The 12,163-nt window shown below is 40.1% G+C and overlaps 1 protein-coding gene across 8 annotated transcripts in view; it reads left to right on the top strand.

Annotated features, from left to right (window-relative positions):
• The window catches only part of PTPN13 (protein tyrosine phosphatase non-receptor type 13), an 830,096-nt gene extending 818,432 nt beyond the window's left edge, over positions 1–11,664 (top strand). For all 8 annotated transcript variants that reach the window (XM_085636547.1, XM_085636545.1, XM_085636546.1 and 5 more), the window contains 4 exons: positions 2,011–2,351; positions 3,418–3,633; positions 8,173–8,235; positions 10,834–11,664. In XM_085636547.1, the coding sequence (XP_085492673.1) occupies positions 2,011–2,351; positions 3,418–3,633; positions 8,173–8,235; positions 10,834–10,914 (701 nt within the window). In that variant the 3' untranslated portion in view covers positions 10,915–11,664. The remainder of the gene's footprint in view (positions 1–2,010; positions 2,352–3,417; positions 3,634–8,172; positions 8,236–10,833) is intronic.
• Positions 11,665–12,163: the final 499 nt, after the last annotated feature.

Raw genomic sequence — 12,163 nt, 5'->3', positions numbered from 1 at the left:
GATCTCACAGTGGGATCTCTTCCTTCCGAGTCCGCTCTTCTGATATCCCAAGCGTTTATGATTTGCATGTTACATTCTCTTTATTTAGTTCAACCTTGTGTGTGAGTTTTTGCTGATTATGGCATGCCTGCCAGTCCCTCTCTTTCCGTGTGTGGAAGTCATGTGTACTCTCTAGCTGTGTGTGCATCCCGTGACTTTGTCGGGGTCTTCTTGTTCCAATGTCTCTGTACTTCAGTTCCTGCCTCTGTGTTTTCAATGACTAAAGTTAAAGCAGCAAGATCTTCGACCCCCACCTCCCTAATTATTATTCATAGGTGCACAACACTAAGATGGAAAGAGGGCCAGAGAGAGCTCTAGGGAACTGCTGGTTCTAGAATGCTTTGTTTGCTTAATGGTTTAGAGCTTATCAGAAGCAGAACCATTAAAGTTGAATGGAGAAACAATTCCCAGAGTCCCGAGGATCACACTGTGGCACTCTGAATCTAGTGTAGCCTTCTCTTGGGTTCCAGGGCTTTTGGACTGACCATAGAACGACCGTTCGGGTACTTGCTGCAAAGAGACCCAGGTTGTCCAGTCCTGGTCATGGTTTGGGCCATGTGAGGAATGCAGTTAAGGATTGAGGGAAATTACCTCTGCCCCATTCACCCCAAACGTTTAAGAGAGCAGACGTACCACCTTAGGAACAAGGACCTCACAGCCACATCCCACAAAGGTGGGCATGAAATCATTCAGCACTGTTTACAGAGCAGGGTCTGAGTCTGTGTGGCATTTGGAGTGACGAGAGCTGCTGGGAAAACCTCCCCAGGGACAAAGTCACTTATGATGAAAGACCAACGAATATTTCTATCTATACATAATCTGCAATTGAAAACCTAGTGACCGATTTCGAGGCGTTTCTCACTGACACTCAGAGTGCCAAATTCATTGGGACTCAAAAGTAAAGTACAAGAGAAATAAAGTATTCAATGTGATCATCTTTCTTTTTGGTTTCCCTTTTTCTTGTCAGTAAAAAAAACGCGTAATGCTATATGAAGGGACCGGTTTAGTTTTTTTTAGGTTGTCCTCCTATTCCAGAAATTGGAAAGTCGTGCCTCAGCAATTCAGAACACACACTGCATGTTTCTTTATGGAAGGCTGCAGTCACTGTTTTTTCAGTCTGAGCATGAAAATGTTGTGGAATGTAACTGACAAGTCAATTGTTTATCGAACATTACATGCATGAAATATTGCTGACTTGCTAGATTGACTTGAGTGGTCTGATTGCAGATTGTTCGGAGTTGAGGGATCAATGCCAGTTCCTACAGTAATATGATCTGTCTAAAATGTTAATAAAGTAAAAAGAATATGTATGAACTTCCTGCTTACCTACATCTACTTCTGCCTTATTTTTTAATTTCTCACAATTTGACTACTTATTTTTGTTGTTGTTAACATTTCCATTTTATTATAGCCATTTTTGTAACTTTACTATTTGGGTGCTTTTTGCCAATTGGCTTTTTGCCTATTTGTGTATTTGTTATTTTGCTTTTGTATAAATTGCACACTATTCAATGTTTTCAGATTTCTAAAGTGTCCTTTAACTTTGATTCTGTTATTTTGTCTTTTTATTCATGCTTTCCAAATTGTTTCTATTTTTAGTGCTTTTCCATTTTTGCATTTATTTGTGCCTTTTCTTTTTTTTGTCCATCTGTTTTTGTTTTTAGTATGTTTGTTCTTTTGTTTGTTTGCTAGCTGCAATTGAGCCCGACCTCATGTTGAACTGTTTTAGGTCTGTACATTACTGGATTCAGGTACACAGTCTAAAAGGCTGCTTGTTGCATGCATCGTACTTTATTAATAACTCCATAAGAAAAAAATTCTTAACACTTTTCTGGATTCTGAAGCTTCCAATATGTGCAAGCGACACTTGTGGCATTTGGTATAAGCAGTATTTGGTTTGATAATGCAAGTGGCCTTAGTTCACTGTTTACTCTACTTTTGACATATTTTCTTATATGTTTTGTATTTCAGATGATTCTACCCGAGTTCCTCTTGGAGTGGATGGTGGATATATAAATGCTAGCTTCATCAATATTTCAGTAGGCGTTAAAGAATTTTCCTATATTGCCTGCCAAGGACCGCTTCCAAGTACGGTGGGAGACTTCTGGCAAATGGCGTGGGAGCAAAACTGTACTGTGATTGCCATGATGACCCAGGAAGTTGAAGGAGGGAAGGTCAAGTGCCAACGCTATTGGCCTGAAATGCCTTCCAAACCCATCATGGTGCTAGATAAAACCCTTCAGCTCACGCTCCTGAAATGTCATCAGCTGGAGAACTTTGTAATTAGAGATCTTGAGCTGGAGGATGTTCAGGTGAGTCCAATCACACTGCACCGTCCTGTTAACAGATCTCCCGCTAGAACATTTACCATGGTCCGTGAGCAAGTGGCCATATATTTGATACATACCACCCAACATTTCCAGCAAGAAATACATTCTCTTAAAATGTCAACAGGCCTTTAATAAGAAAGTAGAGCACCATATCTATAGGAGAATTAAAATAACTTTAATGTGCTTCAGTCACTCTGAATATATGGGGTAGACGAACGTAAATGTGTTACTTCCATAATCTAATTAAATAATAATCTCGATTGGTCAAGGCTGTGGTGAGAGATGTGTGCCTGGGTGATTATTCAATGTACTTGTCTGACAATGAGATGTCTGGTGTACTTTTGTAAATCATCATGAGAGTTCATGGCCAAGGACTTCTCATTTTTTCATTAGAACATTCTGCCTGCACATTAGAGTCGCAGAGGGAAAAATGCATTCCAGTAGTTTGTCAGTGATGTCCAATGTAGGTCACATTCATGTTGGATTTCCAGATTAACCTCTATATACATTTATTCAGTTTACTCTCTCTCCCCTTATTGTATATAAATGTATCCTACATAGATATCCTTAAAATCCAGTCTGGATGCAGCATTCATTGCCTTAATTTGCCCACTTGTTGATTAACTGGCATGTCTGCTTCAGGAAAGTCTGTATGTCAGTGTCCAGTGAGATCCATATATCTGATCCTTGTGAATACTGTTGTTTCGGTTTAGCAACAGTCATCAGGTCCAACGGGAAATGTCTTTTTCACCTCTGAACGAACAGAGAGCACATTTTGTTAACTTGATCCTCAAAATGCAATAACCGTTAAATACAATATTGAGAAGGAATAGTTTGTCTAGATAAACGTCAACATTTTGATGGATGAGGTTTGTGGATAAATATGACCCAAATATGAACCTAGCCATTGTGTTGCCATTGATTATCATCAGCCATGTCCCAGTTTTATTTCTATAGTTGTTTTTTCATTATGATAAATATATTTTTTTTGATCTTGAAGTTATGCTCAGTTCATTTCTGCATATGCTCATTGTCATTGATATTCCAGACAGGTGAACTGCGACATATTTCCCATCTGAATTTCACCGCCTGGCCAGACCATGACACACCTACAGAGCCAAAAAAGCTGCTGACCTTCATATCCTACATGCGGTACATACATACGTCTGGACCGATCATCGCTCATTGCAGTGCTGGCATTGGACGCTCAGGAACTTTAATATGCCTAGATGTGGTGCTGGGACTAATCAGCCAAGATCTGGAAGTGAGTAAAGGGTTGGGTTCCACTATTACCGCCCTATTGAAAATTGTGATTTTGTAGGGCATTCATGGAGCCCGCATACAAAATGGTAGGCTGTTTCACAAATAATGATCCATTTGTAAAGCTATCCCATGAACTGCTGATTCCATTGCATCCCTGGAATGACAAAATACCTGCAGTAAATCACAAGGTGGCTTACACTGTAGGACTTGTATAGTTTCAGACCTGTGTCTCTGTACGTTGCAGATACAATCTCCATAGCCTAGTCACGTGAGTGGGATGAAGATGTAGGCTGCCAAGCTTGGACGCTGAGGCCGTCGAAACTAGACAGTGTCAGTCATGTGCTCTTAGTATCTTTCATATCTCCATGGGTAGCTTCTATGCTGGCTGCAAATCTGATTTTAATGGTCATAGAATAAAAAATTAAGTGGTTGGCTTGCTTACTTACCACGGAAGGTACTATCTCTCTGTGCCTTAGCAGTTCCTCTTCAAGACTTATTCCATAAATTAATACCCATTTAATTATCGTTGTGGCCAAACTGTACCACTGTGCTCGAATTACATAGTCTCCATATCACTTTGTGAGTGCTTTTGCTCTAATGGACACTCGGAAGACAGTTGTTCCAGACAGCGAAATACTACTGGGATGAGTTCAGTTACCCCCTCAACTTTCCCAGTGCCTGGAGGAGTAGACTTGAATGAGATAACACAATTATTTCACTCTGTTGTGAAATGTTTTGGTATCAGATTAGTGGCTCACCCTGATGACAGTCGGTGAGTGCATTGTGGTCAGAATAGGAAAACAGATTTGACATCTGGCTTCTGGAACTGCAAACTAACTGTCCACAACAGGAGAAACAATGTTGTTTTTCCTGTCAGACAACACCCCAACATCTTAGAGAAAAGCTAATGATGACAACTAGGGCCGTTCCACCATTCTAAGGAGTTATTGAAGCTTTTGGTGCTCAAGTTGCATGTTTTTAATTTTTTCTTCCCTGTTGGAGTCTCAAATTTGGTTCCATTAGAGGATTACTGGTGGTATTCCTTTCTTTGTTTCCGAAAATACTTTTAAGATGGTGTCCGTTTTTGTGTGTGAATCTTTAACAGTTTTAGGTGGTACACATTTTCCAGGCATTTAGTGGTTTGGTCAGGTATTGCATATGTCTTAGACTACATTTGTAATTGTATATATGCCTGGACACATCATATCCCATTTTTGAAAAGATAAGGAACAGTTAATTTGAATTCTCCGACTTCATGTAAAATGTTTTCTGGCTTTTTTCTTTTTAAAATTAATTTAAGTTGTATAATGCACAGAAGAGAGAAATAAAAATAAAACTAAGACCTGGACAGGTATCAACATTAGTGTAGCTGCATGAAGACGGAAAATGAATATGCCAATTTTCTCTCGTATTACTCTTTAGAATTTCACCTGATATTTAATAAATGACTATATCATCTCAACTGTCCACATTGCTTCAAGAAAGTTATGATTCCATTTGTGAGTGACAGTTTACAAGAGTCTATGCAGCTTTTCAGTCAAGCAATCCACTTCTGCTTCAAAGTGCATCTCTGATTAGCATGCCAACTTAAACTTTGTGCTTGACAGAGCATCTCACTAGGGCCTTCCTAACCACCACTTTTATCCTCCAGCCCATTTCAGTATCTGAATTGTATGTTCACCAGAGTGGCTACCCAAGCACCCTTCTATTTTTTAGACAGAGTATTATCTTGCGTGCGTAGCAAGGTCTGGAGGGGGTCCCGTCAATCTGTAAGCTCTTCTGAGAGTTTGGTGTCTGCCTTTGCATAACCCTTATATCCCATGTCCTTGCCTAGGACATTGTTTAGGCAATAATCCATAATTATAAACACACAAAACCCGGTCTCTAAGGCTAATTATTTATAAATGAAGTGTATATGTCGCTTCTATTTTGTATTCTGCGAAAAACTCCTCATATATGGTAGTGTGCAACACTTATTGCCTTCTTTTAAAAAAAAACTTTTTCCAACAGACAGTCCCCAAGAAAGTGAATGGTGACTGAAAACTAGCTTACAAAATTCTCAATCCATTCAATACACCAAAAATGATGTGAAAAAAGTGAGAGTGACAAAATGACCCCTCACGGGCGCACCACCAACGGGGTAACTGGTAGGTACTCACCAGATAGGCCCCCTATTCTCATCATAGGCGGTCATTTTTGTCCCAAAGAAAAAGTGTCCAAACAAAAGACTAAACCGTGTTAGTGTAGTGGAGTGATAAATAGTCGCATTCCACATTGTGACAAAAAGTGATTAAAATTGACAGACACACCTTTTTCCCAATTACTTTATTATTCAAGGAGTGTGATCTGTCAAATTAAAAAATAGGCTGGTTGCTAACCTTGCAGACCAAAACCAAATGCCAACATGTTTCTTTGCCACGAAATTTGGCAAATTCTTCAGGGCCAGACACTTCGTCACAGCACCAAGGTGGACACACCATTCTTGTAGACCTCAAACAGCTTATGTCTCTCATACCAGCTTGGTAGGAGGAAACGCTGTGCTCCGTGTGGCCTCAGCCGATTGACAAAACAATTGAAGGGTCAATCATAAAGGAGGACTCACATGAGGAGTTCGCTACACTACAAGTTTACCTCGCAAGCTAGTAACCTTCCCCTTTTCTTTATCTGCCAGTGACGGTGGAGGCTTTTCTTCACTTTTTGCTACATACAAGGTCAAAATTAACCTACATCTCTTTTTAAGCGTCAGCTTCTGAAATAGTGCACTTGCCTTCTCTGGCTCCCAAGGGTATGAGGTCCAGGTTCTCCCATCTCTGCCAATCAAGCATACTGAAGGAAGTGGCAAGATTTCACTTCACCTGCGACTGTCTATCTTCACAAGGATGAATATGCTTTCATGGAAAAGGTCAGCCATTGTAAGGCATTTAATACAATATGTAGCATTATATGTTACCCCGGAGCAGAACAATGCTAACTTGATAATTATTCTTTGGTTTTACTGAAGATAATTGGTGAGTCAATAAATTAAGCAATTTGAGGCAGCCTGCTGGTGGCATTTAACTATTTGAATGGGTATCTTCTGCAAAACTATTTGGAAAGGATTTTGCAATAGTTGGTCCATGTGCTTACAGGGAAGTGCAAGAGAGTATGAAGAGTGCATAAGCGTACTTCATTAGCTTTGAAGAAATATACTCATTTTATTATCTTGCTGATTTTGCATTCTTTTCCATGAGTACGTTTTCTCTCGATTCGTTTTACATTTGTTGCTTTGTTCAGCTCCATGCTGTCCAGAGAAGGTAGAGGGAACACTGACTATGTCATTGTGTCTGTGTAGAAGACATGGGATCTAAAGGGTGTAATGTGCCCTGCCTTGACACATGGCAGCTCTTGTAGGTTTGTTCAGTAAGGGGTTGTCCTTTGATCAGTTTTTCCTTTCTCTGTGTTCTCTTTAGAGCACTGCAGAAATAGCTCCTGGTGGCGGATAGTCATGTTGTTAGAGCCATATTAAAGAGTATAGGTTCCTGAACTGTTTTCTGTACTGTTCCCAGCCCCATCCCTCACACCCATGGAGGATTAAAGCCTTCTACTCCTTCATACACAAATATACCCAGCCTTGCGCCTTCCCAGACCCCTTTATCTATGTATCTGAGAACCTAGATGTGGTTCACCTCCAGGAAATACTTCTGTCATTCTTGCGAGGAGTCTCTCAAGCCACTAAAAATGAATCCAGCAGCAAGGTGGGCGCACCACACTGTGACCACCCTTGCAGTAGCTGGACATTTATATCCACAGTCTGCAAGTCTAAATGTACCATTATCATGGAGTGTGCGTTTGGTGGTTGGGGTGGCAAAGTGACGTCTTAAACTGGTTGCCACATTAGTAGGCGAGTGGCATTTTGGCAAAGCACAGGTTTCCACGATCAATCTGTGGCACAACTAGTAAGTGACACAACTCCTGATTTTACATATCTATACAGAGTAATCCAATCCCGTCATCTTCTTGGGTGGGGGGGGGGGGGGGGGAATACCAAATGATCGTGCCTCTACCTGCAAAAGGAGAAACCTTCTTTCAATACTTTGGTTTCAGTTATTGTTAAACAGTCTCTATTTTATCATGTTTCAATCAGTTTTTTATGTAAGCCCCTAATATTCATCATCATATTACTCAAGAAAATAAACTTGTACATTTGTCTAAAGCAAAATTGAAAAGTCTGCATCATAGCTTTAATGACGTCAGCTTAATTTGTCTTTGTCGGTGTTAAAAAAGTACAATTCAATTGCACCGCATACCTATATACTGGTGGAATGCGTGCCACAGAAAAGTGTTTGCAGTTAAGAGGATTTAAAAAAAATAAAAATCTGCATTTCACAAGTTAACTGCATGTAATTACAAATGTATTTAGTGAACTTAGTTTGTTGCATACCTGAGTCAAACAACAGTTGTGTATTCGATGTGATTGTTGTATGGTGATTGTTTAATGGTAAAGGTATTTTGCAATGTATGTTATAAAGAAGTATATGTATGTGGTTTCTTTGTTTTGCAGTTTGATATCTCAGATGTCGTCCGCAGCATGAGGCTTCAGAGGCATGGAATGATTCAGACAGAGGTAAGTGAATGTGCAGAAACTGACTTCAAAAAGGTCTTAAGTAATGGTATCAGACACCGGTCAAACTGCACAGGCAGGGCACAAATGGGAATAACAGTTGTTGGGGGGAATACGTGAACCAAAGGCACACTTATATGTATATTGTAGGACTGACACCAAACTTCAAATATACTGGGTAGAAGTGCTAGATGTCATAGATCTAATGTTAGAGATCAGTATCCCAAGATTCCCTGCATACACGCTGCTGGACTCTTAAATTTGCAACCACATCTTCTGCTTTCAACCAGGGGTAAACAGATGATGTAAGCACTTTGTGCCACTAAACTGGCAGTCACCACCCACCGGGGCACAAACTGTGCCAGAGGTAGGAGATTGGCATTTTAGGATATGAGAATTGCTGGGATTGGAGAATTTATACAAGACACTGGAGCAGAGAAGGGGTGGTGTTTAACACAACCTGGTGCTATTTCTGCCTTATCTTTCGATGAGTTCAGGGATTTACCTGCCTTAGGTACCTCAGTGTGTTCTACGGTATATGAGTTACTCTTCACAGTTGTGGTGGAGGGGGAGATATTGAGTGGAACTACCTTCTGAACGTAGAATGGGCTAGAAAGGGGGTGACTCTTGATGAAAAGTGCATCTGGATGTTGGGGACAAGGTTAAACTGGTGTGAGATAGGTTGTTCATATTGAGTCCTCAACTTTTATAAATGTATGGCCTTGCCGGACACAGATTGTAGGTGATGTGCATTTACAATTAAACGGTCAATAAAAAGATCCAAAAGGTTTTCTGGAATATACAGAAGAGTAAAAGCAGTGACAAAGTATGGATGGGACGTGATACTGCATGTAGCTGGATCACTGGAATTCTGTAATAGTGGAGGTCCAAATATGCAAGAAGCTTGGCTAAAGTGTGGGGCGAGAAAAGTTGTTATGCAGCATAATGGGCACATTCTGTGGCAGCATTATTTCACTCTTTTGTCATTGATAGAATTTTTAAACGTTCTAGGCATACTTTTCACCTCCTTAGTACAAGTTTAACAACAAGGAAATAAAAGGAGAACAGGTAACCATTGACAAGGTTCTGCCATTCCATGGCACCACAAATGCCATTTTCTTTTAGTAGCTTTTCATCTGTTTGAGCTTGAAATACATCTATGTTGACAGCTGCAATTTATTCAGCAGATGCTGGATGATTTGAAGTGTGATAAATCCATAATTGGGAAGAAAATGTCACACCTGCAGAATCTCATAATTCCACTGGCCATATTTAGGGCCTGATTTTGACTTTGGCGGGGCAGCAAAGTACCCTCTCCGCCATAGCGAAGTTCAGCCCAACTCTATCTTGAGCATATAGATGGTGGAGACTTCTCCCTCTCCGCTGCCTACATACACCATCGCTGGAGCAGTGAAATTTGGACCATCAGAGGTTTAGCCATGTATCCTCCCGCCCTATTGGGCGAACATATTGGCAGTTCTCACTGTCCATCACCACCAGGGACAAGAGAAACTTTTAAGTGACCCCCCCTACGCCATGGAAGAAATCTCCCATGTTGGGGTGGTCATTGAAACAAAATCCCGCTTGAGGTTTAGTTTTTGAAAATAATTTCTTTTTGTGAAATTTTGTCATATGGCTCAGTCATGTTGATGGAAATGGCCGTCAAACTTTTAAAGCATTTACAGGAAGCACCGAGATGGTGGGTCCTGTAAATGCTAGAGATGTCCGCTGGCCTGGCATACATCTCTAAATTTGGCAGGTGGGTGCTCACCCTGACAGAGTAAATTCCAATCCCCCAAAGTCTAAATCAGGCTCTTAGTTTTCATTCCTTTGAATATGCAGGGAAATGGGTGGAAAAAAAACCTGGCAGCCTTAAAATTATATAATGTTTCAATTTTGAACATACCCTTTAAGTGAAGTCTACGTAGCATAGGAAGAAATGCCTTATATCTGTTTTTTTCAGAAAACATTGTTTCTTGGGAAACAAATACATTTCTTCTATACTATTTAAGCACTTTTCTTTAAGCAAGGGTCTTCTCTCTGTATTTTCATAGCATAAACCAAGATGTGTAGACTGTTGCAAGGATCCAAAGTTTTTCTTAGGAGCCCACTACTGGTGTTGCTGAATGGCTAGGTGCCGAATATCAAGAGTACCTCATTTTTATTCCACCATAGTCCTCTTTCTTCCTCCACCGTACATTTCCTGCCTGTTTATCTCTCTCTTACTGATACTTCTAGATCCCTGATTTCTCTCTTTGTCACTGATTTCCTCTCTTTCCCATTGATTTCCTCTCGTTCCCTTCCCTTTCCCTCTTTATTTACCTCTTTAATGTCTTTCACCCTCTTGCCCTGACATATGTGGAAAAATAAGTCCCGGTCCCAAAAATACTGGTCCTCACAGCCTACAATCACTGGCATGAAGTAAGCCTAGGCTAACATTTTTAATTACTACTGCTTGAACAATGGATAATATTGTGCCCTATATATGTCACAACTGTCATCTGTCACCTTATTAGTGAGAAAATATGATCGGGTCTGGATAAAAGTGCCCTGTAAACATTTCTTGTACTTTCAATGTTTTTTTTTGTTTTCTGTCCTCAGGAGCAGTATATATTCTGCTATCAAGTCATCCTTTATGTTCTTAAGTGTCTCCAAGTAGAAGAGAAGCAGAAGAGCAAATGATTACAAAAGCCACTTATTTGCCTGATCTACAAAAAGATCAATATTTCGACGGCCATTGAAGGGGAAGAGGACACTCGACTTTTGTATATATATGTATGACTCTTTTTACCTTCCATCCTTGCCATACCCGTTACATACGATGACTTTGTTGCTTTCTTTCAGGCCTGTCAGATGTCAGACTTAAGCTATACCACTATCATTGACCCCAGATGCTGGGGGTCTTTTTATACCAGTAAATATTATTTAAAAGAAATAGACAAACTATGTTGCCTTTGCAGCGTGCTTATTCCGTTCTAGTTATAGAATGTATAACCACAGTGGAATTTATTTGTTATATGCCAAATGCAGTCATCCGCCGGATAGTTTTTGTATATGCTTTTTATTTCTTGAAGGGCGGAGAACCGGGGAAGAAAATGACAGTATTTTACCATTTTGGACTTTGTTACCATGGGCACTTTGTAAGTTTGTTTTTTAAATGTGGCGCTTGTGTATAGCAGAGCTCTTTTTATTTCAGTATTTTCATAAATTAGACCATTTTATAGGGGATACTTGAAAGCAGTATTTAAAGCTTTGCAAACGACTATTTGCATAGGAAAAAAGTAGGACATGTTTATTGTAATTATCACAGTTTATCAAGTTTCATGTATATATTTATATACTTTTACAAAAATGAATTATTATATGTCTGAGCATATGAATGACTAGACTTTTCCAATCCGCTTTGTAAATAAAACAGTCTGTTTAAATATATTGCTTAGTGAGCGTTTTTAGGTCGCAGTTTACCATACAGTGCAGCTGTGTGGTATGCGAAGCACATCTTGGGGCGTTCCAGAAAGTTGACCTGGGAATGCATTTTGTCCGTTGCTTGCCATTGGCTATGTGGTTTATATTTTCTTGCTTTCCATTTGCTGGCTAAACTCTCCAGGTTCACATTGTCTCTCTCATTCCAAAACCGTATTTAACAGTATCCTTCCGAGAGCTTCCTTTCTGTAAACAGACCTGTTAATCTTGTTCTTATCTCGTCACATTTACTGTGCATTCAAAGACAGAAGTCAATTGTCAAGCTGTGTCTTCCAGAGTGCTCAGTGTTTACTTTGCTTTCGGCTGACTTACGTTTCTGTGTGGAACCCACTGGTGCCCCTCCTACGCTCCATCTACGAGGCTGTACCATAACCCTTAAACAGTACATCATGTAACTAGCGGATGACAATCGATGTTTTTTTGACACGAAGAGATAAGTCACTTGCCC

The sequence above is a fragment of the Triturus cristatus genome, chromosome 2_1, assembly GCF_964204655.1.
Source record: "Triturus cristatus chromosome 2_1, aTriCri1.1, whole genome shotgun sequence".
Classification (NCBI taxonomy): domain Eukaryota; kingdom Metazoa; phylum Chordata; class Amphibia; order Caudata; family Salamandridae; genus Triturus; species Triturus cristatus.
The sequence above is the reverse complement of the archived record's forward strand: the minus strand, read 5'-3'. Positions and strand labels throughout refer to the sequence as shown.